General features: G+C 54.7%; 2 protein-coding genes across 6 annotated transcripts in view; one reads left to right on the top strand and one right to left on the bottom strand.

Annotated features, from left to right (window-relative positions):
* Window positions 1-18,385, top strand: part of INPP5J (inositol polyphosphate-5-phosphatase J) — a 27,059-nt gene extending 8,674 nt beyond the window's left edge. The window contains exons 4-18 of one of the 3 annotated variants that reach the window (XM_009217120.4): window positions 3,276-3,442; window positions 6,434-6,631; window positions 8,352-8,413; window positions 9,325-9,502; window positions 9,871-9,984; window positions 10,108-10,216; window positions 10,415-10,531; window positions 10,835-11,010; window positions 11,430-11,541; window positions 11,782-11,891; window positions 12,036-12,219; window positions 16,788-16,925; window positions 17,096-17,173; window positions 17,298-17,402; window positions 17,601-18,385. In XM_009217120.4, the coding sequence (XP_009215384.1) occupies window positions 9,333-9,502; window positions 9,871-9,984; window positions 10,108-10,216; window positions 10,415-10,531; window positions 10,835-11,010; window positions 11,430-11,541; window positions 11,782-11,891; window positions 12,036-12,219; window positions 16,788-16,925; window positions 17,096-17,173; window positions 17,298-17,402; window positions 17,601-18,107 (1,920 nt within the window). In that variant the 5' untranslated portion in view covers window positions 3,276-3,442; window positions 6,434-6,631; window positions 8,352-8,413; window positions 9,325-9,332 and the 3' untranslated portion in view covers window positions 18,108-18,385. Of the gene's footprint in view, window positions 1-3,275; window positions 3,443-6,433; window positions 6,632-8,351; window positions 9,503-9,870; window positions 9,985-10,107; window positions 10,217-10,414; window positions 10,532-10,834; window positions 11,011-11,429; window positions 11,542-11,781; window positions 11,892-12,035; window positions 12,220-16,787; window positions 16,926-17,095; window positions 17,174-17,297; window positions 17,403-17,600 lie in introns of all 3 variants that reach the window. The other 2 variants (XM_021921468.2, XM_021921469.2) reach the window with 2 other exon arrangements.
* PLA2G3 (phospholipase A2 group III) lies at window positions 16,919-26,838 on the bottom strand. Of its 3 annotated transcripts, none has more exons than XM_031656370.1 (8): window positions 23,492-26,838; window positions 22,329-22,461; window positions 21,939-22,073; window positions 21,372-21,655; window positions 20,575-20,707; window positions 20,350-20,466; window positions 19,363-19,597; window positions 16,919-17,040 (listed from the first exon to the last, which is right to left on the bottom strand). In XM_031656370.1, the coding sequence occupies exons 1-7, from the start codon at window positions 24,003-24,005 to the stop codon at window positions 19,384-19,386; spliced, it is 1,530 nt and encodes a 509-aa protein (XP_031512230.1). In that variant the 5' UTR covers window positions 24,006-26,838; the 3' UTR covers window positions 16,919-17,040; window positions 19,363-19,383. The 3 variants fall into 3 exon arrangements, with proteins under 3 accessions (XP_031512230.1, XP_009215381.1, XP_017800757.1); XM_009217117.3 differs by having other exon boundaries at window positions 16,919-17,037; XM_017945268.3 differs by lacking the exon at window positions 16,919-17,040 and having other exon boundaries at window positions 18,496-19,597.

Below are 26,838 nucleotides of genomic sequence, written 5' to 3'. Positions count from 1 at the left end.
GTCAGGAGTTGGAGACCAGCCTGGCCATCATGGTGAAACCCCCTCTCTACTAAAAATACAAAAACTAGCTGGGCATGATGGTGCACACCTATAATCCCAACTACTCAGGAGGCTGAGGAAGAGATTGCTTGAGCCCGGGAGGTGGAAGTTTCATTGAGCCAATATTGCGCCATTGCACTCCAGCCTGGGTGCCAGAGCGAGACTCAGTCTCTAAATAAATAAATAAATAAATGGAATCTGTTGGCTCAAATAATTTTAAAAGTCCAGGCCAGGTGCGGTGACTCATGCCTGTAATCCCCGCACTTTGGGAGGCTGAGGCGGGCAGATCACCTAAGGTCAGGAGGTCCAAACCAGCCTGGCCAACATGGCGAAGCCCCGTCTCTACTAAAAATACAAAAATTAGCCAGGCGCAGTGGTGGGTGCCTGTAATCCCAGCTACTCAGGAGGCTGAGGCAGGAGAATTGCTTGAATCCGGGTGGCAGAGGTTGCAGTGAGCCGAGATTGCGCCATTGCACTCCAGCCTGGGCGACAGAGTGCGACTCCGTCTCAAAAAAAAAAAAGAAAAAAAAAAGTCCAATGGCAGGTAGGGCTTCAGGTGAGGTTTGATCCAGTTAATGATCCACTGAAACCTGGTGTCTCTCCATTCTGCTTTCCATAATGTCAGTTTATCAGTAGGCCAATTTTCTCCATGGTGTCAAGATGGCTGCCAGCAGTAACTAGAGCCACTGAGCTCTTCATTTACATCTAATGGAAGGGAGATCATCTTTTTTGGCAACCTCCTCAGGAGAGAAAATAAGCTTCCTTTCCCAAAAGCCCTGAGCAAAAATTTCCTTATATCTCACTAGTCCATTCATGATCTAATCATGTGCCTGGGGAAATGGGAATTGCTCACTGGCTTAACCAACTGGGACCCATTCTTGAAGCTGTGGGTGGGGTCCACCATATTCCAGTTCCTGTTAAGAAGGAGATGGGCTGCAACCTTAACAGGATCCTAACCCTAACCCTAACCCTACTGTGTTGCTGGACATTGTAGTGGCAACACAGTAACCAACCAATTTTATAAAGCATGTATAGGCCCAGTCTTGGTGGCTCACGCCTGTAATCCCAGCACTTGGGAGGCTAAGGCAGGTGGATCACTTGAGGCCAGGAATTCAAGACCAATCTGGCCAACATGGCAAAACGCTGTCTCTGCTAAAAATACAAAAATTAGCTGGGCATGGCGGTGCACGTCTGTAATCCCAGCTATTCGGGAGGCTGAGGCAGGAGAATTGCTTGGACACGGGAGGTGGAGGTTTCAGTGAGCCGAGATCATGCCACTGCACTCCAGCCTGGACGACAGAGTGAAACTCTGTCTCAAAAAATAAATAAGTATATATATAAAATATATAACATGTATATGTAAATATACATATATATAAATATATATGCATATTATATACAACATGTATATATAAATATATATGCCTAGACACCCCCACCAAAAAATGTCTATAAGGAAACAGCCCAAAAATTCAGAACGATTATTTCCTGGTGGATGAAATTATAGGTAAATGTTTTCCTTCTGTGTTTTATATAATAGGCATGAATTACCTAAACACAAACAGTAAACTTTGTTTACAAAAATAATGGAACATATCCCCCTGTTTCCTTCTACTCCAACCCCTACCCCAGTAAGAGCCTCAGAGTAACTGAAGCCAGACGCCCCATGGAGTTGTCGTTTTTTCTGCTGACAGAGCCAAACCCCAGTACCCCATGGGCCCTGGTTGTTTGCTGGACAGATGCCACCAAACCACTCTCACTGCATTAGCCCGGATGCTGTGGCCCCTAAAGGCCACAGCTTGGGCTGCTTAGGATTGACCAACCAGCCAGTGGAACCAGTGATGGAGACTGTGACCATAATAGTACCAGGAACATTGTGGCATCAGCAGCATGGGAAGCCCAAGATCTCCCAAGACAGATCTCTGCCCGTAATCCATGCCTCTTATGTGGCAGCATGTAATTTAGGCCAGTAGTCTTCCTCGGGTGGGCTGAGGTTGGGGATTAGTCTGTGACAGGGTCAGGCTCAGACAGGGTCTAGGTCAGCCCTTAGTTGACTAATCTGTAGCCTAGGGCTAGATTCAGGGCTCAGTCCATGATTGGGCTTAGTCTTCAGTCTGTGACCAGGAGCCAGGCTCAGTCTGTGACCAGGGTCATGGCTCAGTCAATGACTAAGTTCAGGGCTCAGTCTATGACCAGATTCAGGGCACAGTCTTCCGTTAGGGCTCAGTGTGTGACCAGAATTGCATGATCCAAGGTCAGAATTCAGTCTATGGTCAGAGTTCAGTCAATGATTAGACTCAGGACTCAGTCTTTGACCAAGATTAGGCCTCAGTCTTCTACCAGAGTCAGGTTTAAAAGGTTAGTCTGACTCTTCTTCCACAGTCAGTCTAAAAGGTTAGTCTGGGCTGAGGCTATAATTCAGTCTGTGACTAAGACTCAGTCTTAGAGTAGGATAAGGGCTTGATCTGGGCCCAGAACCAAGGTCTTAAGTTGGGATCAACCTAATTCAGGCTTAGATCAGTGGGTGATTAGAGTCGGGGTTCATTCTAAGGTGATGTCAGAGCTCAGTCAAGAGCTGGACTAGTGGCTCAGTCAACAGCAGGAGCAGGGTTCAAGAGGGAGGATCAGGACCATGACCAGGGCTTTATTTGGCTCTATGCTGTGTTCTGAGCTCCAATAAAGAAGTTTTTGGAGGCATGGGAGCCCAGAGCAGGTCAGTCTGCAAGAAATGAGAGCCCCGAGGCAAGCTTAGCAGGGTCTGGTGGCTACAGGAACCTTCCCCTGGCCTGCTGAGGCCGGGTGTCCTAGAGCCTCTAACCTACATGGCTCTGCTGCTTGAGATCCCCTCGCACCAGAATAAAAATAGCCACTCACTTCAGAGCAGCTGACAGCGGGTGCTGGGCTGCCTGGGAGGAGGGGGAGCCAAAGAGAAGGAGGAGGGAGGCCTGAGCTCAGCCCCAGCTGTGTGACCTTGGGAAAGTCACTCCTCCTCCTCTAGCCCATTTCCTGAGTGGCAGAATGGGGAGTGAGGATGACATCTGCCTCAGAGGGTGAGAATGAAGTGCTGGGGACATAACATGTGACACTTGTTACCAACAAGAAACCCTGGAGTGAAGTCTTGGGAGAAAAAAATGCTCTTTTGTGCCCTGTATACTTCCTTCTCAGGGAAGCTCTCCCTGATAACCCCCTCTTTCACCTTCCCACAATATCCTGTATTACCCTCTACACCTTCGCAGATGGTAGCCACAGCACGACCTCCCTCCTGGTGGGCCTGGGTCAGGGTGACCAGGGAGAGAAAGGAAGGAGGACAGACCCTCAGTACCATTGCCATCCTTGGGTGCCCCTGGAAAGTGAACTGAGGAAGAGGAGGAGGAAAAAGACTTCTCTCCCTTCCCTGCTCATGGTATGTTTACTCCAAGCCAAAGGGCCGGAGGGCACATGTCCAAATTTCTCATCCTTTCACAGCCAGAACCTTCCTTCCCCATCCATGCTTTGTACCTGCTGTTCTCTCTTCTTTCCAGCCAGGGCGTTTCTCTTCTTCAATTTGGCAACACGGACTCTCCTTCAAAGAAGGGGTTCAACAGTCAGCTCCTCTGTTGGGGAGAGTTATCCACTGCCTCTCTAGGAGCTCCATGCTCTGTCCTCTCTCTACTCGCTGTGTAATGCCTGGGCCTCGGTTTCTTCCTCTGTCCAATGGGGACCTCACTACCAACCTCACAGGGTTACTATGGAGAGTAACTGGAATACTCTGTCTATCGCTAGCATCCTCCCTTCCTATCCCTGACCCACGCAGCCTGAAGGACAGCACTGAGTTTCCAGGAGTGGGCTGGATGAGCCCTGGCCCCTGCCTCAGTACACCCACCCTCCTCCCCCACCAAGAGTGAGGGCAAGGAGGGAGCCAGAAAGGGCTTCCCGAGACAGCCGTCTCCAGGGGGGCGGTTCTCCCTGACAGCGGCCCCCAGCCTGCTGCCCTGAGCCCCAGAGCCTGTTATCAACCTCCTTAGTCATCACACCAGGAGCTCAAATATAGCTCCAACTCACTCCCTTTTCAGCTGAGGTCCGCCCCCCACCCCCTTCTCCTGACAAGGCCAGGCTTAGGTCTCAGAGCCCCTTCCTTGTCCTCCCAGGAGAGTAACGACTCTCAGCCTCAGTTTCAGCATCCACCACACTGGCAGGCTGAAGTCGATGGTGGTGATGATGATGATGATGATAAATACAGAGCAGCCACCTTTATGGACAGCTTGCTGTGCCAGGCTCTATGCTAAACATTTCATATATATTATCCTGTTGAATCTTCACCAGCACTCCTAGGAGGTGTCTGCTGTTTTAGTCTCCCTTACACAAATTGGGAATCAGAGTGACCTCCTCAAGTAAGTCAGTGGTGGGGCCAGAAACAAAGTGCCCTGCAAGGTCTGAGCTCAGGGAGCGGGTGGTGGGAAACCCTGGGTTGCCCTCCTGAGGCAGAGGAGCCCTCTGCAGACACATTTGCATGACATTTGCCTGGCTTCCAAAGGGCACCGATGCCCCTGTCCCAGCCCTAGATGGCTAAGCCCTAGCACTGGTCCCAGAGGCCTGGATCTGCCCATCATTCCCTCCAGGATTACATCAGAAGCTGGGTAGTCTTGGGGGCTCCCATTTTCTTTTTCTTTTTTCTTTCTTTCTTTTTTTTTTTTTTTTTTTTTTTTTTTTTTTTTTTTGAGACAGGCCTCGCTCTGTCGCCCAGGCTGGAATGCAGTGGTACGATCTCAGCTCATTGCAACCTCCACCTCCCAGGTTCAAATAATTCTCCTGTCTCAGCCTCCCAAGTAGCTGGAACTACAGGCATACACCACCACACCCAGCTCATTTTTGTATTTTTAGTGGAGATGGGGTTTCGCCATGTTGACCAGGCTGGTCTCGAACTCCTGACCTCAGGTAGTCTGCCCACTTCAGCCTCCGAAAGTGCTGGGATTACCGGCATGAGCCACCGGGCCCGGCTCAGGGGCTCCCATTTTCTTATTTGTAAAATAGGAGTCAGAGGATGAGACAGGATGAGTTCAAATCTTCCTTTTTCTGGTAACCTTAGCATCATCACCAGGTCTACTCTCACATCCTCCCTGACTGCCACCTCCAACTCCAACACTATGTCTTTCATTAACACAACACCATTATCAGTATTGGTACCATCATCACCTCTACCTTTGCCATCACCATCACCTCCACCACCTTCACCACCACCACTGCCAGCCCTCTACTTCCATCATCATAATTACATACATCATCACATCCACCACGACAATCGCCTTCCCCGTCACCACTGTCACTATCTCCACTGTCACTGTCCAAAGACCTTTCTTCCCCAACACCCTAATATGGCCTGAGTCTCTGCCCCTGCAAATTCCAGCAGAGATGCTGGCCTGAAAATACAGACTAGACCTACACACAGTCAAGCAGAGGTAGGAAGTGCCTTCAGGAGAGGAAAGAGAGGCATCTGCCTTCGTGTAGGAGACTGCACAGGCCCATGCAGATGCTCCATGTTGGTTAACAAACACTCCCGTGGGCCTGTTGGGGACTATGCCTTGGGCTGGGTCCTGGCTGTAGCAGTTCTCAGGCCTGTTTTTAACTCTCTTGCCAGTCTCTTACCCCACTGCGGGGCCCTTCTCCACCCAAGTTCCCTTCCCCCAGATACCCCAAAGGGCTGGTGCTAGTCTTAGGGTCACTAAGTTTTCTCACTGAAACACAGGAGACCTTCTCAGTTCACAAGTGACCTTGAGCAAGTTCCCCTCCCAAACCACACCCAGTGAATACTGGAGAGAGGAAAACTGACAGAACCCGAGCTGGGTCAGGCCTGGCTGTGGGGACATCTGAGGGCAGCTAGGTGTCTGCAGAAGAGGAGGAGCTGGTGCTGAGGCCTGAGGTGGGAAAGGGCTGCAGTGGCTGGAGCCTGAGTGTCTGGTTCTGGGTTGGGAAGGCTAGAGCCTGGGACTGACAGTAGGAGTGGTGGGGGGTGGTGGCACCAAGACCTGAAAATGGGGCAAGGGTGGGGGCCGGGGCAAGCTCTGAGCTGGCAGGGATTCAGGAAAGTCACAGGATCAGGGCAAGAACTCAATTGTCTCTGAGGCCCTGGAGAGGATGCTGACCTCTGAACCACCTGTCCTACCTTAACGCAGGTGTGTTAATGCCCCTCCCTGGAGCAAAGGGCTGGTGAGGCCTACAGCAGAAAGGTGGGGGTAGACAGACAGCCTCCTTCATGCTACCAGTTGGGACCTGGGCCAGGCAGATGGGTACACTCTCCCCTCCCCACCCCATGGCTGTTCCAGCCTCAGCAACCAGTTTGAAGGATTTCCAGGGGGTAGCCACCTTGCTCTGGCCTCTTCCAGGCTGGAAGTGGGAGCCTGTGCCTTTAAATTCTCAGCAGGTTGAAATGGCTGATGACATCACTGGTTCCCGGGAGCGGTAGAGCTGGAGCCGGAGCCCGAGGGAGCCCAGGCTGCTGGGGGCTGCAGACATGGAGGGCCAGAGCAGCAGGGGCAGCAGGAGGCCAGGGACCCGGGCAGGCCTGGGTCCCCTGCCCATGCCCCAGGGTGTTGCCCAAACTGGGGCACCCTCCAAGGTAAGACCCCTGAGACCCAGTCCCCCCCACTTTCCTGATCCCTGGTTCCACACCCCCCCCAACATACACTGCAGGCACCCTGGTGCTGACTGAGGGGCTGATACTTTCCTGTGCTCGGTGAGCAGGGGCTAGGTAAAGAGAGCACCCTGGGGGCTGAGGGGCAGTGACAGGATGCCCAGAGACAGATGAAGTTAGCCATCACCAGAAGCCCTTGGGAGAGTCCTGGACTGGGTATCAGAGGACCCAGCTGAGCTCCAGCTTTGCTGTGTGACCTTGGGCAAGTTGCTTTTCCTCTCTGAGCCGATGCAAAATGAGGGGGCTTGTCACTGAAGACTGAAACTGTGACATCTGGGATGGCTAAGTTGTTAGTGCTGGAGGCGGTGTGATAGTTGGGGGGAAGCCGGCACACAGTGTGACACTTGGAGCCAAGGAGGGTGCCTAAAATGCAGCCTCAAAGAGCTGAGTTTGAGAAGGGAGGCGGAGATGGAGTTTTAGGTACTCTGAACTGAGGAGGATACGGGACAGAGACAGAACTGCGTCTCCAGAGGCAAGGCTTCCCTGGGCCCTGTTACCCTACCCAGGGCCACCCTGGGGCAAGTATAGACCTTCTTCTGCCCTCCTTGGCAAAGGACACTTTATCCTGTCTTCTGGAGACAGGGGACATAGAGAGAATAGATGGAGAAGGAGGAGAGGTCGCTATGGGACTCCGTGACTCCCCGCCCCTCCCACCTGACGGACATAAAAAGGATACCTGCTTGCCTGTCCTTTCAGGTCAGGGAGAAAGTGGAGGATGTAAGAGGGCACAACCTGGGCACAGAGAGATGTGACACCAGGATCAACTTAGAATCCTGGACTTGCTCTGAATGCTAGATTCACACTTGGTGAAGATGGACTCTTCCACGGGGCTGGATGGAATTCTAGCAAATGTTGGGTTCATAAATGCAGACAATGTGAGACGAAAATTCCCCAGAATATAATGTGACCAGGGTCCCTAAACCCCATCCCTTCATTTTACAACAGAGAAACTGAGGCCCTGGGCAGAGAGGTACTTGCGTAAGGTCACCCAGAGCTGGGCTTTGAATCTACACAGCCAGTCTCAGCTCCCAGCTCTTGCTCCTGAGTGGAGCTCTGGGAATGAGTAAGAGAACAGAGAGGGCTGTAACCAAGGGATTTGGATGTTTAGGGGCTGGTGGAGAACTGAGGGTTTCTGGGCATCATGAAGGAAGGGGGGGTGTATTTAACAGGCTGCACCCATAGGTCTATATCTTGGCAATAGAAAAAGAAAAGAAACAGGCTGCCCCCAGTGTGCCCAGACCTGGAATGTCAGGTCAGTAGCCGTGGCTGGGGGAGCTTCAGGGACTGCAGTGGGAGGGTTGCCCAGGAAAGCTGCCCAGAATGGGCAGGATGTGGGTACCAGCCAGGAAGGCAAGGCAAGTCATCAGGTTCAGGTTCACACTCTGCTTCATTTGAGTCAGGGTCTTAGTTTCCCCGTCTGTGAAAGAGGTTTCAGACTTAAAGGAGGGGTTAGAGTTTTGTGTCCTATCTCCTCCAAGACAGAAGTTGACCTGCAGCAGAATAGATTGAGGTGAGATAGTAGGAAGAACTTCCTTGGAAAGATGTGCCTTTCTTAGTTAGATGAAATCTGCCAGGGTGTATATGGAAGTTGGGGCCCAATGCCCTTGTTAGGGTCACTCTGAATCTTTGACTTGTCCTCCACAAGGTGGACTCAAGTTTTCAGCTCCCAGCAAAGAAGAACGCAGCCCTAGGACCCTCGGAACCAAGGTTGGCTCTGGCACCTGTAGGGCCACGGGCAGCTATGTCAGCTTCCTCAGAAGGACCGGGGCTGGCTCTGGCATCTCCCCGACCAATCCTGGCTCCACTGTGTACCCCTGGAGGGCAGAAAACAGCTCCTGCCCACCCAACATCTGTGGGCCAGCTGGTGATGTCTGCCTCAGCTGGACCAAAGCCTCCCCCAGCGACCACAGGCTCAGTTCTGGCTCCGACGTCCCTGGGGCAGCTGGTGATGTCTCCCTCAGCGGGGCCAAGATCTCCCCCAGCCACCCTGGGGCCCAGTCTGGCCCCAACCTCCAGAGACCAGAAGCAGGAGCCACCTGCCTCCGTGGGACCCAAGCCAACACTGGCAGCCTCTGGCCTGAGCCTGGCCCTGGCTTCTGAGGAGCAGCCCCCAGAACTCCCCTCCACCCCTTCCCCAGTGCCCAGTCCAGTTCTGTCTCCATCTCAGGAACAGGCCCTGGCTCCAGCATCCACGGCATCAGGCCCAGCCTCTGTGGGACAGACACCAGCTAGAAAGAGGGATGCCCCAGCCCCTAGACCTCTCCCTGCTTCTGAGGGGCATCTCCAGCCTCCACCTCAGACATCTGGTCCTACAGGCTCCCCACCCTCCATCCAAACCTCCCCAGACCCTCGGCTCTCCCCCTCCTTCCGAGCCCGGCCTGAGGCCCTCCACAGCAGCCCTGAGGATCCTGTTTTGCCACGGCCACCCCAGACCTTGCCCTTGGATGCGGGCCAGGGTCCTCCAGAGCCTGGCAACCGCTCCCCTGGACTTCTGTCCCCCACCTTCCGGCCTGGGGCCCCCTCAGGCCAGACTGTGCCCCCACCTCTGCCCAAGCCACCCCGATCACCCAGCCGTTCCCCAAGCCGCTCCCCCAACCGCTCTCCCTGTGTTCCCCCAGCCCCTGACATGGCCCTCCCAAGGCTTGGCACCCAGAGTACAGGGCCTGGCAGGTGCCTGAGCCCCAACCTTCAGGCCCAAGAAGCCCCAGTCCCAGTCACCACCTCCTCTTCTACGTCCGCCCTGTCATCCTCCCCTTGGTCAGCTCAGCCCACCTGCAGGAGCGACCCCGGCTTCCGGTGAGAGAGCCCTCTCCCAAGAAAGGTGGCTGGGCTTAGCTCTGAGGTTAGCCATTCTTCCAGGGGGGATGGCCTGCTCTACTTCAGCTTCCCTCTCTGAGGAAGAGTCTTTGGGGAGGGGCTTGCTGGGCTCCCTGTCTCTGAAACTCTCAGAAGACAGCATCCCCTCCTAAGGAACTTGCCACCTCTCAGTTGACCTCCCCAGGGAGAATGTGGCAGGGGGACAAGATGCGGGGTCTCCTGTGGGTTCTTCTTAGGGCTTTGGCCCACACCTGCCTCCATTTAGTTCCCCAGGGAGTCCTGTGAAAGGAAGCTTGAGGGTGAGGGAGTGGTGCCAGGACTATACCCTCATATGCCCCTGCCTGCAGGATCACTGTGGTCACATGGAACGTGGGCACCGCCATGCCCCCAGACGATGTCACATCCCTCCTCCACCTGGGCGGTGGCGACGACAGCGGTGGCGCAGACATGATCGCCATAGGGTGAGGTGGCAGGGCATGCGGACCCCCTCCTGAGCCCCTCGGGCCTTCCAGGCTCTCCACCCATGGCAGGGGCTTCCAGGGCGCCTCTCTAATCCCATGGCCACCTCGCCCCCATCCCTCCAGGTTGCAGGAAGTGAACTCCATGCTCAACAAGCGACTCAAGGACGCCCTCTTCACGGACCAGTGGAGTGAGCTGTTCATGGATGCGCTGGCGCCCTTCAACTTTGTGCTGGTAACGCACCCCTCACCCCCTGGACGGCAGAGACCCTGCTGAATTCCTGGCTCCAGCTGTACCCTGGCTCACTGTGGGGCCCGCTGGGCCTCTGTGGCCGGGTCCGTGACATGGGTGGGTGGAGGAGCAGACCTGAAGGTGGGCGTGAGGGCGGGGGAGTCGTGTTCTGTCCCCCAGCCGCGTGGCCTCCCACTGCAGGTGAGTTCGGTGAGGATGCAGGGTGTCATCCTGCTGCTGTTCGCCAAGTACTACCACCTGCCTTTCCTGCGAGACGTGCAGACCGACTGCACGCGCACTGGCCTGGGCGGCTACTGGGTGAGCCTTCGAGCTGTCCCAGAAGGGGATGGGACATGATGGGGGCCTTAGATTAGTCCCCTGGCCCCATACACCAGAAAGGTCCCCTTCCCATCCTCCACCCTTTACCCTGTGGCCCACCCCTCCCCATGAACCGCCCAATACCTCATCCTATTCCTCTAGTATCCCAGTGTTGTCCCTCATTTCCCTAGGACCCACCCACCTTCCACCCACATCTCCTCTCTTACACCCCCCCCAACCCCCACCCCGCCTCACCTCCTGGCCTAAGCCCCGCCCATGAGCCACCCGACCCTGCCTCCCTAGGGTAACAAGGGTGGCGTGAGCGTGCGCCTGGCAGCCTTCGGGCACATGCTCTGCTTCCTGAACTGCCACTTGCCCGCACATATGGACAAGGCGGAGCAGCGCAAGGACAACTTCCAGACCATCCTCAGCCTCCAGCAGTTCCAAGGGCCGGGCGCACAGGGCATCCTGGATCATGAGTATGGGCTGGGGTGGGGTCAAATGGAGCTTGGGTGGGGCTAGCGATGGGGGTTTTTGTACCAGCTTAGGTGGGGCTTATGGAGAGAGGCGGGGCCTATAGGGGTGAGTGCCCACCCAGACTACTTGTAGGAACATGAAAGCAGAGAACAGTTGGCTGGGGAGGGGCGGAGCCTATGGGGTGGAGCTTTGCTGAGGGGCAGGGCCTTGCTGAAGGTCAGAACCTAATTTCCTGTAGACAGGTTCCCCTGATCTTCCTCTGCTCTTTGGCAGGCTGGAGGCTCTGGCACTAATCACCCACTCACTACATCCCCTCGGGTTGGATGGGGCCTGGAAAGATCTGGGCTGAGCCCTTATCCCCCATGGACCCGTTGACACCCCCCACTGCCCCCCACTTCTCCCCATCCCCCACCCCAAACAGCCTTGTATTCTGGTTCGGGGACCTGAACTTCCGCATTGAGAGCTACGACCTGCACTTTGTCAAGTTTGCCATCGACAGTGACCAGCTCCATCAGCTCTGGGAGAAGGACCAGGTGGGGTCCTTGTCCCCAGAAGCACACAGAGCTAAGCCCCGCCCATGAGCCACCCGACCCTGCCTCCCTAGGGTAACAAGGGTGGCGTGAGCGTGCGCCTGGCAGCCTTCGGGTTGCCAGAGCATGTCCCAGGACATGCCTGTACCTTAGGCTATGGTCCCTGTCCTCACCTACCCCACCCCTCCTCGGCACAGCAGAGCCCAAGCTGTTGTCCAATCTGCTCTCCTGGACCCCCCACAGCTCAACATGGCCAAGAACACCTGGCCCATTCTGAAGGGCTTTCAGGAGGGGCCCCTCAACTTCGCTCCCACCTTCAAGTTTGATGTGGGTACCAACAAATACGACACCAGGTGAGCTCAGTCCGAGGAGGGATGGGGAAGTGAGCTGAGGTCTTTTCAAAAAGGGAGACTTTGGGAAGAGGGGCAGGAGGCAAGGTGGAGGGTTGTGCCTTGATCCCCAGCCCCTGAAACTTGGGGTACCCCTGCTCACTGCAGTGCCAAGAAACGGAAGCCAGCTTGGACAGACCGTATCCTGTGGAAGGTCAAGGCTCCAGGTGGGGGTCCCAGCCCCTCAGGACGGAAGAGCCACCGACTCCAGGTGACGCAGCACAGCTACCGCAGCCACATGGAATACACAGTCAGCGACCATAAGCCTGTAGCTGCCCAGTTCCTCCTGCAGGTGAGTTCTGGCCTCATCTTCCCTGCATAATATCCCCAGACCCAACTTGGCACACCACTGCCCCTCACCATTACCCTTTGTATAACCCCTTGTACCTGCCCTCAGCAGCATCCATTTGTTGTAACAGAGTGGGAATGGGGTTGCGATCTCCATTTTCAGATGAGGAAGCTGAGGCTCAGACACATGGCATCACTTGCCCAGCGTCACACAGCTAGTAAGAGAAACAGTTAGGATTTGAATCCAAGTGAGTTTGGTTTCAGAGTCCACGCCTTTTCTTTTCTTTCTTTCTTTATTTTTTTGAGACAGAGTCTCGCTCTGTCACCCAGGCTGGAGTACAGTGGCACAATCTTGGCTCACTGCAAGCTCCACCTCCCGGGTTCAAGTGATTCTCCTGCCTCAGCCTCCCAAGTAGCTGGGATTACATCACCCGCCACCACGCCCAGCCAATTTTTGTATTTTTAGTAGAGACAGGGTTTCACCATGTTGGCCAGGCTGGTCTTGAACTCCTGATCTCGTGATCCACCCACCTCGGCCTCCCAAAGTGCTGGGATTACAGGCGTGAGCTACCGTGCCCAGCCAACTTTTTTTTTTTTTGAGATGGAGTCTTGCTCAGCCACCCCAGGTTGGAGTGCAGTGGCACAATCTCAGCACACTGCAACCACCATCTCCTGGGTCTAAGCGATTCTCCCGTCTCAGCCTCCCAAGTAGCTGGGATTACAGGCACCTGCCGTCATGCCCAGCTGATGTTTATATTGTAGTAGAGACAAGGGTTCACCAAATTGGCCAGGCTGGTCTTGAACTCCTGACCTCAGGTGATCCACTTCAGCCTCCCAAAGTGTTATAATTACAGACATGAGCCACTGCGCCCGGTGCCCTATTTTTTTTTTTTAAATGGAGTCTCACTCTGTCGCCCAGGCTGGAGTACAGTGGTGTGGTCTTGGCTCACTGCAACCTCTACCTCCTGGGTTCAAGTGATTCTCCTGCCTCAGCCTCCTGAGTAACTGGGATTACAGGTGCCTGCCACCATGCCTGGCTAATTTTTGTATTTAGTAAAGATGGGTTTTTGCCATGTTGGCCAGGCTGGTCTCGAACTCCTGACCTCAGGTGATCCGCCCACCTTGGCTCCCAAAGAGCTGAGATTACAAGGTGTGAGCCACCACACCCAGCCTTAGAGCCCATGCCTTTTCTACTAATCTCTAACTCCTGTCTTCTGAGAAAGGTTTAGAGCAATTTATCTTAAAATTCACTTATAGGCTGGCACAGTGGCTCACACCTGTAATCTCAACACTTTGGGAGGCTGAGGTAGAAGGATCGCTTGAGCTCAGGAGTTCAAGACTGGCCTGGGCAAGACAGTGAGACATCTCTAAAAAAAAAATCAAAAAAAGGCCGGGCATGGTGGCTCACGCCTGTAATCCCAGCACTTTGGAAGGCTGATGTGAGCTGATCACATGAGGCCAGGAGTTTGCGAACAGCCTGGCCAACATGGTGAAACCCATCTCTACTAAAAATACAAAAATTAGCCGGGCGTGGTGGTGCATGCCTGTAATCCCGGTTGCTTGGGAGGCTGAGGCACAAGAATCACCTGAACCTGGGAGGCAGAGGTTGCAGTGAGCCAGTATCGTGCCAGTGCAATCCAACCTGGGTGACATGAGCAAGACTGTGTCTCAGGGAAAAAATAAAAATAAAAATAAAATTTAGCTAGGTGGTGCACACCTGTATTCCCAGCTATTTATGAGGCTGAGGTGGGAAGATCACTGGAGCTTGGAATATCTAGGCTGCTGTGAGCTGTGATCATACCACTACACTTCAACCTAGGCAAAATTAGCCAGGCGCGGTGGCAGGCACCTGTTGTCCCAGCTACTCAGGAGGCTGAGACAGGAGAATGGCGTGAACCCGGGAGGCGGAGCTTGCAGTGAGCTGAGATCTGGCCACTGCACTCCAGCCTGGGCGACAGAGCGAGACTCCGTCTCAAAAGGAAAAAAAGAAAAGAAAAAAAAATCACATATACATCATAGTTTTCACTACTAGTGTCTTAAAAATAACAAATAAGATATTAAAATTCGCATATATAATAAGACCAGCAAAATCAAACTCCATGTAACATTCATTCATATTCATTCATTCATTATTTACTGAGTACTTACTGTCTTACCATATGCCAAGCATTATGAGAGTGTGTAGTGATGGGGAGGGAGAGCAAAGATATAAAAAATACAAAGCTAAACTCTAAGTAGTTACTATAATTTAGTATTGTATTTAGGATTGAGGTTCCTGGTTGCTGACATCAAAAGGGGAAATTCTAGAATCTCAGAACCAGACCTGTGAGACCATGTAGCCCAACTCTCTTTTTTTCTCTGGTGGGATCTGAGGCTCCTCGTGGGGTAGGCACATGCCCCAAACCATATACAGGCTCTGCAGTGGCAGGGCAGGGTAGATCCCATCTTTTCAGCCCTGAAACCCAACTCTAGGCTCTTCGAGTCTCTTGATCTGATAAGAGGGAGCCCGGTAGGCCAGAAAATGTTTTTCCTGGTAACTTTGTCACATGGCCAGTCAGTGGGACATTGGCCGATATCTTTAGCTGGGAATGGAAATATCCCCACGCTTGGCCTGCCATGACCTCTGGCAGAAGGGTCGGGCATGAAGATTTAACCCACAATCAGGGACCTCGCCTGGAAAATCACTTCTTTTGAACCCCACCGTGTCCTTCCCGCCTCCTCCAGGACTGTGTCCCTTTAAAAACATTTCCCAGCCAGGTGCAGTGGCTCACGCCTGTAATCCCAGCACTTTGGGAGGCTAAGGCAGATGGATCACTAGGTCAGGAGTTCCAGACCAGCCTGGCCAACATAGTGAAACCCTGTCTCTACTAAAAATACAAAAAAATTAGCTGGGCATGGTGGCGGACACCTATAGTCCCAGTTACTTGGGAGGCTGAGGCAGGAAAATGGTGAGAACCCGGGAGGCAGAGGTTGCAGTGAGCTGAGACCGTGCCACTGCACTCCAGCCTGGGTGACAAAGCAAGACTCCATCTCAAAAAAAAAAAAAAAAAAAAAAATTACCATTGAGTGAGTACCTACTACATGCCAGGCCCATGTCGTGTACTTTACATATGTCATCCCTTTGAATGCCTCAGTAGGCCCTGAGATGTCCCAGTTCTCCTCTCTGTTTTACTGATGAGGGAAACTGAGGCTCAGAGAACTTAAATCTGTTACCCAAGGCAATGCAGTCAGAATAGGGCTCAGTAGGGGTTTTGACGCTGCAAGTCCTTGGAGGGCTTTTTCAAAGGTCTACCCTTGCCTGCCCCTGCTGTTAGGAACACAGGAACAGGGAAAGAATGTGCCAGTTACTTCTGGAACAGCTTGGCTCGGAAGCTGAGGGAGGGAAACCTGAAACTAGGTAAACAGGGGATCAGGCAAAGATCTGGAATTGGCACCAACTGAGCCCTTCCCTGAGGGACAGAGGTGGGGCCAATATCCTGGCAGCCTGCCACCTCAGCAGCTCCACCCATTCAGGTGGTACCCCTGGTGGGTCTGGGTTGACCTTGGGGAAAGGATATTCATGGTTATAACTTTCCTTCATGGACTGGCGACAAGGTAATAGTAGCCACTTAGTACTTAGACTCAGTTGGAGAAACTGAACCTTGGGATGGTTAGAGCCTGCCCTGAGGTCACATAGCGAGTTAGTGGTAGAGCCTGGAAGTGGACTGAGGTCTCCGTCCTCCCACTCAGAGCTCTTCTTGCCTGCTCAGGAATATTCAGCTTACCCCAAATACCTAGTGCATCATATGATTTTACTGGTCTTCCTTGCTAGCATAGAGATAAATCATTTATTGAACACTTTCTGGTATACTGGGAAATTTATGGGATGCTTTGCAAATGGTATCTCACTGAATCTGCTGAACACTCCAAGAGTAAAATAAGAGTCTCGGAGTTTGGCCGGGCACGGTGGCTCATGCCTATAATCCCAGCACTTTGGGAGGCTGAGGTGGGTGGATCATTTGAGGTCAGGAGTTCAAGAACAGCCTGGCCAACACAGTGAAACCCCACCTCTACTAAAAATACGAAAATTAACCAGGCATGGTGGCGGCGCCTGTAGTCCCAGCTACTAGGGAGGCTGAGACAGGAGAATCACTTGAACCCGGGAGGCGGAGGTTGCAGTGAGCCGAGATCACACCACTGCACTCCAGCCTGGGTGACAGAGCCAGACTCCGTCTCAGAAAAAGAAAAAAAAAAAAAGAGTCTCTGAGTTTACAGATGAGGGCCCTAGCATTTAGAGAGGCTGAGGAACTCACCCAGCCTGTCAACGGCAGAGCCAGAGCCAAATCCAGGATCTACTAGCTTCAAAGCTGTGTTCTCACTCACTCCCTAAGGAGGCTGTGGGCAGAAGGAGCCCTGGGCTGGGAGGCAGCACAGGGCTTGGTATTTATACTAGACCTGTTCTGCCTCAGTTTCCCAGTCTGTAAAGTGGCCCTTTGTCTCAGGCAATTTGTGCTAAGACCCAACAGCCCTAAGTGTGTGGGATACTAGAGGGTCTCCCCTGATGTGGCCCCTGCCCCTGCCTTGCCTGGACAGTTTGCCTTCAGGGACGACATGCCACTGGTGCGGCTGGAGGTGGCAGATGAGTGGGTGCGGCCCGAGCAGGCGGTGGTGAGGTACCGCATGGAAACAGTGTTCGCCCGCAGCTCCTGGGACTGGATCGGCTTGTACCGGGTGAGAGGGGCAGTGGCGATCAGCGACTCAGGGAAGCAAGGGGCCTGGAGGAGCGGCTGAACAGCATGGTGGGGTCACTGGCTTGTCCAAATCTTGATGCCACACTGGGAGACTGCTGGGATCAGACATTATAGGGTCACAACACTGATTCCACAACACTGATCCCCCAGGTGGGTTTCCGCCATTGCAAGGACTATGTGGCTTATGTCTGGGCCAAACATGAAGATGTGGACGGGAATACCTACCAGGTACTTAAAAGGAGCAAGAGTCAGGGGAAGTCCCTGTTGCCTTTGGGACCTCAGGACTCGCCTTGGGATCTCTCAGGTGGCCTCCCTGACCCCCAACTTAGGCTTATACCCCTGGGCCCACCAGGTAACATTCAGTGAGGAATCACTGCCCAAGGGCCACGGAGACTTCATCCTGGGCTACTACAGCCACAACCACAGCATCCTCATCGGCGTCACTGAACCCTTCCAGGTAAGTAGGCCAGACTGCTGGGCTGGGGGTGCCTAAAGACTTTCGTCAAATGCCACAGCCCTTACCTTCTGCTCCTTGAGCTCAGACAAATAAACTGACCTCCCAAGATCTGCCAACGAGAGAGGTAGATCTCGGGAGGTCAGGCCTCAGTGGCTGGGTTGGGGAGCAGGGTGCCCCAGTGACCAGCATTTCCCCCAGATCTCGCTGCCTTCCTCGGAGTTGGCCAGCAGCAGCACAGACAGCTCAAGCACCAGCTCAGAGGGAGAGGATGACAGCACGCTGGAGCTCCTTGCACCCAAATCCCGCAGCCCCAGTCCTGGCAAGTCCAAGCGACACCGCAGCCGCAGCCCGGGACTGACCAGGTTCCCTGGTCTTGCCCTACGGCCCTCATCCCGTGAACGCCGTGGTGCCAGCCGTAGCCCCTCACCCCAGAGCCGCCGCCTGTCCCGGGTGGCTCCTGACAGGAGCAGTCATGGCAGCAGCCGGGGCAGTAGTGAAGAGGGGCCCTCTGGGTTGCCTGGCCCCTGGGCCTTCCCACCAGCTGTGCCTCGAAGCCTGGGCCTGCTGCCCGCTTTGCGCCTAGAGACTGTAGACCCTGGTGGTGGTGGCTCCTGGGGACCTGATCGGGAGGTCCTGGCCCCCAACAGCCTGTCTCCCAGTCCTCAGGGCCATCTGGGGCTGGAGGAAGGGGGCCTGGGGCCCTGAGGGTGGGGCAGGCAGATGGGCCAAGGTGACCACCGTTCTGCCTCAATCTTTTGCAAGCCCACCTGCCTCTCTCCTGCTGCTCCTCTAGCTGTATCTGCACCTGCCTCTCTATCCTGGCCAGGGGTGGACAACTGGGGTCCCCCAAAGCTCAGTCCTGGCACCTCAACTGTGACAATCAGCAAAGCCCCGCCCAGGCCCCCATCTGGGATAATGGGGGAGCTCTGGCAGATTTCCCAATCCTGGAGGTCATCCGTTAGGAATTAAATTCTCCAGCCTCACTCTCGGCTCTTTCCTACTTGTTAGTAGTCTTGGGATGGGGGTAGACAGAGGCAGGGACTAAAGAGGTGAGGGAATGACAGAACCGGTATTTACCAGGCACCAGTTGTATATATTACACATGCCATCTCCTTTAGTTTGCACTGCAACCCTGTGCGATCAGTGCTGTTCTTAGACCTATTTCACAGGTAAGCAAACTGAGGCTTTTAAGAGGTTATATCAACCTCTCAAGATCAGACAACAAACCATAGTTCAGCCAGGTGTCGCGGGGAGGGAATACTTACTAAGTGCTAAGCACTGTATATGTATTGGTTCACTTAGTCCTCAACAACCCTATGAGGTAGATCCTGTTTAGACACCCCCTTTTTTCAGGGGAGGAAACTAAGGCTTAGAGTGCAAGAGGGAGGTCCTTTGCTCAAGGGCATGGAGGAGATTTGAATTTAGGTTTAGGGCTGCGCCAGGAAGGGCGCAGCAGCTGTTAAAAGAAGGGGCCCCCCTGGAAGGAGGGAGCTGAAAGCCCTCTCCAACACCCACCCCGATTCTGGATTCAGACACAGACATTTCTGTGACATCCTAACTTCCCATCTGCTACCCCAGGCCACAGCACCCAGGCACTGGGGCTCCCCTAGGCAGGTTTTTGAGGCATGTATTATTTTTGCAACATGGACATACATGTACCTCCTCCTGGTAGTGCCTGGGTCTGCTGCAATAAGTTACCCTTTCCCCATTCCCATCTGTATGGGAACTTCACATTGCAGCAGTCACCAAAGCCTAGGGCATCAGAATGAGCTTCCTGAACACCACATCCAGGCAGAGAAGAGTTGTGTCATAATGTGCTCCAGCATTTGGGCCTTGAGATCCCCTCGTTCAGCCTCTTGATTGTCCACAACAGCCTCTGCCATGCTTCAGTCTAACCTACGGAGGGAAGGCTGAGATTCCTAGCGCCTGGCAAAGCTACGGGCAAGGTCCAGGCTGGTACCCAGGAAAGCTGAAACTGAGGTCACTGGCTCCAGGATTTCTGCTGCCCGTTGGGTCTCCTGGCTGCCTGGGTTAGCTGCAGGCACTGGTTGTAGAATGACATGGGGCCTCTCAGGGGCTCTGAAGGCCATGCCTGCCTCTCGTCTGTGCCTTTATGCTGGAGCTGGCGTAGCCTCTGCTGAAGCCTCCGCAAGTGCCGGGCTGACACCTTGATGGCCCTAGGGTCTCTGGAACAGCTGTAAGGAGAGAAAAGTGGGGCAGATGATCAGGGCTGACAAGGATCCCACCCTACTCTGCAGACAGGGGGGCTGAGGCCCAGAGAGAGAGAGGGCTGGAGCCAGAGTCACCAGCAAGGCAGAGAGGGGTGGGTTTCATGGAGAAAGGGTATAATAAACCACGCTGGTACCTGGAGGCCTGGGATCTGCCACTAGCTGGCTGTGGAAACCTGAGCCAGAAGCCTCAGTTTCCTCATCTATGAAATAGGAAAGTTAAGAAGGAACTGGCTTTGAGAATCAGAATCCAAATGAAAGCAGGGCACCGTGGCTCACGCCTGTAATCCCAGCACTTCAGGAGGCTGAGGTGGGAGGATCGCTTGAGTCCAGGAGTTCAAGACCAAATGAGATTGTGGATTAGGAGTGAGTTAAGTACACATTTTGCTGTGTGCCAGGCAGGGATTGACCTACGTGCATCCTGCCATTTCTTTAGTTCCTACGACCATTTTACAGACAAAGACGTGAAAACTTGGAAAGGTGAACTAATTGCCAAGGTCACGTGGGAATCAAATGACATAGCCAAGATGCAACCCACAGAGGCCAGCTGCAGCGCTGGACCTGGGGCAGCAGGGGGTAGAGGGATGAGGCTATGGATGGGAGCTCAGAGGTCTCCCGATCCCTTCCCTTACCCCCTTGGCCCAAACACCCAAAGCGGGTACAGGCAACCTATCCCTTGAGAAAAGCCCCCCATCCCTCCTGGCTCTGACATCACTTACTCTTTGCCTTCCACACAGTCCAGTGGAGGGGCCAGCTTGAAGCAGGTTGTGCCCAGCAGCTCCCAAAGCATGTTGGTAACCTCAGATGGGCTGTGGAGCCTCAGGAAGCGTGTCAGACTGAGAACAGAGGCAGGCTCAGGCCGGGGTAGGGCCTTGCCAGCCAGGGGCCCCTTCCCATGCCTGGCAGCAGGCAGCCCACCCCACAGGGGTTCAAAGGGGCCTCACCGGCGCGTGCAGTTGCAGTGGAAGAGGGGCTCTTGGGCGCTGTTGAGCAGCTGGAACTTGATTTCCTGGGGTCCAATCTGGTGCTTACACTGGTCCAGGTGGCGGCGGAAGCTGCGGCAGACCCAGCGGGCACCTGAGGGGTGGGTGTGGTGTTGATGGGAGCCCAGTCCACCAGGGAGGCCCCACCAATGCCTGCGCCATCCAGGAGAAACGCCAGCACATGTGCTCAGTCACACACACAGCCTCCTTCCATTTCATGCCTTCTGAGAGTCTCTGTGCCCTCAGTGTGCTGCCCTTGTGGGAGTGCCTCCCTAACGCCAAGTCCCCAAACAGTAGTACTGCCATGGGGGACGCCCAGAATACTGATGTTAGTCAAGAAAGGCTTCCAGGAGGCAGAGGCTGCTAAACTGAGGCTGGGAGAGAAGAGGAGGAGAGGAGGAACAGCATGTGCAAAGGCCTCGTGGTAGGAGAGCCTGGTGCTTTTGAGGAACCAAGTGAAGTTCGTGAAACTAGAGTTTTGACTGGGGGTAGGGTCTGCGGGGCCAAGGCTTGAGGGCCTCCGGGTGTCGGGATATCATTGGCCGAGATGAGGAGTGGTGGTGGGTGCACAGTGAGGCATGATGTGGTCACATTTGTGGATTATGAAAATCCAGTGCTGCAGTGCGATTTGATGGGAGAGGTTGGGAGATCCCAGGAGGAAACTGGGGCAGGAAAAGAGGCAACACATGGCTACCCCCAAACAGAGGCAGGGATACCCCCTCAAGTCAGGAACCCCCAAGCTTAGGTTCTGAGCTCACCCTGAGGTTTTAGGCCACCCTGTGGGCCCTGGAGGCCTGTAGGGGCCACATCAAGCCTGGGAGAGACCATAGGGTCCTGGAGGACTGTGGTGTTGGCTTTGCTGGGGTGCTTGGACCCTTTCTGCTGTGGTGGCCACTTCCGAAGGTGCTGCTTCTGTCGAGGCTTGGGAGGGGCTAGGCTCTGGAAGCTGGGAGTTGGGGAGGTGGCCCAGGAGCTCCAGGAGGCATTGTAGAAGGTCCTGGGCTGAAGGCGAGCGAGGGACACTGTGCCATATGTCCTACACCTGGGGGGTGGCAGTTGGTGGCAATTGGTGACTAGAAATCCCCCCTCCCAGAAGCCCCCAGGGTCATCTCCACGGAGACCAATCCCCTGCCGGTCCCATCCCCCATCCCACTGGGTTGTGGGGGACACCCAAGAAAGGTCTGCATCCCGGGCCCTCAGGAGAGGACATACAGAATGGGACATCATTCCCTGGAAGACAGACAGACAGATAGGTCTCCCTCACCAGGTTTGGAGCCTGGGATCCCTCTCTGTCTGGAAAGAGACTCAAGGGGGTGGCCACATACCCGCCCCACCAGTACCACGCCACACACGCCTCCTGCTCCTCCAGCACAAAGCAGGGGATCTCCAGCACGTTGAAGAAGGCCACGCCCACGATGTCGGAGATGGAGTCGCGCTGGTTCTGCAGGCATTGCTGGAACCTGCCCAGAGCAGATACTCAGGACCGTGGGGCATGGAGGGCTGTCTGACTCCTCCCCCAGCCCACCCTGCCACTACCAGCTGGGTGGTTTGGGGTCCAAGTGTCCCTTCTCTCTGGCCTCAGCTTTCCTACCTGCACTGTGGGGTCCAAGCTGGCTGACCTTTAAGATCCTCTGCAATCCCAATGTCTAGTTACCCAGGGACTGGGTAACTCTGCCCTGTCCCTGAGCTCTGGGCCCTCGCTGCCTGCCACCAACCTGGTGTCACAGTCACAGTGGGAGATGGTGTGGAATCGGTAGTTTCGGATGCCGTAGTTGTGCTGCAAGGGTGAGATGTTCTGTGGGCAGCGGTCATGTTCCCGGCAACAGAGATCAGGTCCCTGGAAGACCCCTGCAGGGAGGGGAGGGGGCACCAGCTCAGCAGGGTCCTAAGCATCACGCACCAGCTATGCTCCCCTGGTAGCAAGAGGGTAGAGACCTGGTTCTCATCCCAGCCCTGACACAAATGCCATGGGGGTCCTCAGACCAGTCACTCTCCCTTCTGTGGGACTCTCAGAGTTTCAAAGTTGGAAAAGAGAACCCAAGCTGCAGCCCCTGTTGGGCAACTCTAAATGCCAGGCAGGCCACCCATAAATACATGGAAAGGTCTTCCTCAGGGGAACTGGAGTCTGCCTCCAGAGTTCCCAAGCCCGCGCCCCAAATAAAATCCAAAATTATGAATGTGTGTATGACGAAATGGCAAACAGGCAGGGTGCAACCTTTCTCATTGGCACAAGGAGGTGTTGCCAGGATGCCAACCTGCTCTGACTCAGGTGCCACGTCCTCCCCCAACCCTGCACACAAATGCACAGACATCTGTACTGAAAGTGTAAGAAATTCGTCTATGTTTATTACCATCTAAGCAATAGCACTCTTTACTAAGCATTTTCCACATGCCTGGCACTTCCCATATCCAGGCTCACAGCCAGCCCTGAAAGGGAGGTATCACCTTTACAGGTGAGGAAACAGGCTCAGAGAGGGGAAGTGACTTGCTCAGCTTGTATGTGCTGAGTTGGGATTTGAAGCCAGGCCTTTGGTCTCAGCATCCATTCCACTGGGAACCCCGTGCCCACGAAGCCTCCTCCAGGGTAATGGCTTTTTGGCTCAGTTGAGCCTGGATGCTCCCCCAGTCTGCCCAGTCCCTTGGATGGTATTTAATGAGGACTCCCAGGTTTGAATAAGACCTTCCCCAACCATGACCTCATTTAAGCACCCCATGAGGAGATTTGTGATTACCCTCACTTTATAGATAAGGAAATTGGGGTTCACCATGGTCAAGTCACTCTCCCACGGACACACAGTCTAGGAGAGTAAGGGCTGGGGCTAAAGAAACCTTGCTTCCCTGATCAGAACCCCCAGCCCACACACCCCTTATGGCTCACCCAGCTCTGAGGAGTTCCCAGCAGAGTCTCCAACTCCACACCACAGTGTGCCAGGCATGGTCCATCCTCTCTTCTCTCGCTGGTGCCCTCCACCAGGGACTCCACTCTGCCCTGCTGCTCGCTTCTTCCTAGCCCCTGCTGGACTCTCCTCAGGCCCTCGGCATGCCTCCCACTGACTCGGAAGAGTGGCCAGTGCTCTCTGCAGCTCAGGTCCAGGGGCGTGGATGAAGGAGCTCCGGGCAGTGTCATGAGAACAGAGGGCACCGTAGGCTGCAGTGAGCTCCGGCTCATCTTCCCAGCTACATGCCTGCAGCCTCCTATGCGCATCCCAGCGGGCATGGATCAGGGTCAGTCCCTGAGCATCCTTGGCCAGGAAGCTCAGGGACCCCAGTGGGTTGCCAGGGACGGGCTTGGTCAAGTGGCAGGAGGTCCTGTACCAGTGGAGGGCAGGGGAGCCCCCCAGGGCCACCCCCAGGAAGCCCAGCATCCCGAACAGCCCTTCCAGAACCCCCATTCTGCACTGGCCCAGTCCAGTCAGACAAAGCCCCTGGGATGCCTGCCCTTGGTGGCCCCACGAGGCGGCAGCTGAGCAGTGGAACGGAAGCGGAACCCAGCAGGCCCGGTGCTGCGGGACCAATGAATGGAGCTGCTGGAGGAGGAGGAAAGAGGCTGGAGTATGGGGTGATCTTGGGCTTGTAACCGAATCTACCGGCCGGGCAGGATGCTGATTGGCTGAGGAGTGCACTTGCCAGGGCCCACGCCCCCATTCTGCCTGCCCTTCCCAGCGCTATCCAGTCACCTGCTGCCAGCCCTGCCTGGATGGGGACTGTGGGAGCCAAAGCCTTAAGCTGTGGGATGGGGACCAGGTGGGGGCTTTCGCATCTCCTTGAAGGGAAGGAAAAGGGTTCAGGAGCTTGGGGGAGTCCCCTAGAACCCACCCTTGTCACCCTTACCACTGTCGTGGCTGCCACACCCACCTCCATCAGGTTGGCAGGGGGCCATGGGCCTCTGCCAGAGCTGGGTGAAGGAGGTGAGGGCAGGGCTGGGGCTCTGAAGCTACCACTCTGGGAGCTCCCAAGGCTTCTGGGAAAGGGAATGCCACCTGAGGTGCTCCCCTGCCAAGTCCTGGTTCTTAGAAAGGCATACTCAGGGGACAGGGCCCCAGGGCTCCCCACTTCTTAGGACTCCAAGCATGGGCCTAGCCTTGCAGCAACCCTCCTGGTCTGATAACTGGGGGAGACACAGCGGGAACAGGCCTTGAGAGCCGCATAGAGCAGGGCTGATGCTCTGGATTTGAAGGAACTATGGTCCCCAGAGTGGCAGAGAGTGGCCCACGATATATGTCTGTGGCCACCTCCATTGCTGGCCACCTGGGGGACACAGCAGGCATCATGTGTGCCTCATGAGACAGGAGTCTCTCCATCAGGAAGGGGCTATACCCAGGGCTTGTTCCTGGGTCCCAAAGCCCAGCTTCCAACCGTCTAGTAAGGCCAGGGTGTTTACACCCATAGTGCAGATGAAGAAACCGAGTCGCAGTGAGGGTGGGAAAACCTCAGGGGACAGGCTTCAGCTGAGGAGGGCTTAGAGGATGGGAGTGTAGTTCTTGGGGGTCTGGCTGGGAGTCAGGGCTGACCAGGACAGTGACTTGTCTGTCACCTATCTGCCCATTAGCCTGCTGCTTCTCCAACCTCCCCCTGCCCCAGGTTCCATCTGAGTCTCTTCCAGGGGATGAGCCCCAGTGAGGTAAAGCCAGGGACAGAGCTGGGGAAGGGGAGCTCACTGTGTGGCAGAGGTGGAAGGGGGCTGCAGGATTGGCAGGTCCATCTCTGTAGTTTCAGAACCAGCCTGGGCCTGTGGCTCAAAGGGTCTAGTTAGGAACAATGAAGAGAAGGGAAAGAGGGTAGGGGTAGTCCAGGGGCCAAGCCCCTTCTCCCCAGAGGCTGAGAAAGGGGGTGTGGAGCACAGCGACTGGTGGCAGAGAAGGTAGACTTGGGATCCCCAAGGGCAAGGATGTAGCTGAACAAAGGTGAGTCCCTCTGCAAAGAGTTCTGATGTTTGAAAACCCATCATGCTGAGACTTCCTCCCATCATAGGAACTGCCACCCACCTCTGCCTCCTTTTCCACATTGCTGAGCGCTTCCCTGCCCATCACCTGGGGAAGCTGGGAGGTGTGACACCAGGAGCCCAGCTTTCGAGGTCATACAGATCCAGCTTGGGTTTCCGCACTGACCCTAGACTTGGAAATCTTAATTTCTCTGAGTCTTAGTTTCCTCATCTGTATCATGGGCATAATCACAGTAGTCACTTCACAGGATGTTGGGTTAGATTCCCAGCACAGTTCCTGGCACCCAAAACACCATCACTAAAGCCTCAGGATACCCCTGGCCAGGAAGCCATTTACTCAGGAGAAAGCAAGTCCCAAGATTTTGGAGCCACAGCATCTGTGATATCTGACAGCTCGGGCTAGATGGCAACTGTGGGAAGAGTGGCCAGGACTCTACCTGCCTGGGCCACTCCAGGCTTGTCCCTGTCCCTTTCTGGGACTCAGTTTCCCCCTCTGTACAGTGAGAAGTACAGTGGAGTTGACCTTTGAGGTCTTTTCCAGTCTGGGTCCCAAAGAGCAGCAGGCTGGAGCTTGCCCAGGCCTTGAGGGAAGGTGTCACTGAGCTTTCTGTCCAGATTCCACCCAGAGACATGTCAGTCAGCCACAAGACAGGCTCAGAATCCTGCCTGCCACTTGGGTGTCCCTCAGAGGCCCCGGAGCAGAGGGCCCAAACCAGCAAGACAGGAAGGCCTGGGTCCTGCAGATGGAAGGGGGTCTGAGGCTTTTCTCTGGCTCTCCACCTGTCTGGGTAGGGCAGGGTGCAGTAGGAGCCAATGGGGAGTAGGAGTGGGGGTTCATGAGAGAAGGAGGGGTCCTGCCTTCCAGGAAGCCTCCCGGCTTCCTCCCTGTGTGATCGTCTATCCCTGTCTCTCGCCATCCGTCCCCAGCACGCATTGTCTTTTTTTTGGCTTCTCTCCCATCCCTCTGTCTCTTGGTCTCTTTCTCTCTCTGGCTTTGATTCTCATTTTTTTCTACCTCCTCCAAGTCTGTTCTCTCCATGTTTCTGTCTCCCTCTCTAACTCTCCATCTGATTTTCTCTCCATTTTTTTCTGTCTCTCTCTCCTCTGTCTCTCTTTACAGTTTTTCATTGTCCCATTCTGCTTCATTCTCCCTCGCCTCTCTCTCTCTCTGTGCCTTCTTACCTCCCTATTTCTCTTTCTCATGTTTCTGCCCTTCCATCTCTATGAGTATCTCTCTGTGCTTCTCTCTTTTACCTCTTTTTCCCATTGCTTTTTTTTTTTTT

This window comes from Papio anubis, chromosome 16 (assembly GCF_008728515.1).
Source record: "Papio anubis isolate 15944 chromosome 16, Panubis1.0, whole genome shotgun sequence".
Lineage (NCBI taxonomy): Eukaryota > Metazoa > Chordata > Mammalia > Primates > Cercopithecidae > Papio > Papio anubis.
This window is presented reverse-complemented; position numbering and strand designations above follow the sequence as displayed.

What these genes read in the sequence shown, in the direction of transcription:
- PLA2G3 (XM_031656370.1), bottom strand. Translation starts at nt 24,005, where the DNA reads ATGGGGGTTCTGGAAGGGCTGTTCGGGATGCTGGGCTTCCTGGGGGTG. An exon ending in TGGGAACTCCTCAGAGCTGG is followed by an intron (nt 22,462 to 23,491) that starts GTGAGCCATAAG and finishes CCCTCCCTGCAG; the next exon opens with GGGTCTTCCAGGGACCTGAT. An exon ending in GGGTGGCCTAAAACCTCAGG is followed by an intron (nt 20,708 to 21,371) that starts GTGAGCTCAGAA and finishes CCCACCCCTCAG; the next exon opens with GTGCCCGCTGGGTCTGCCGC.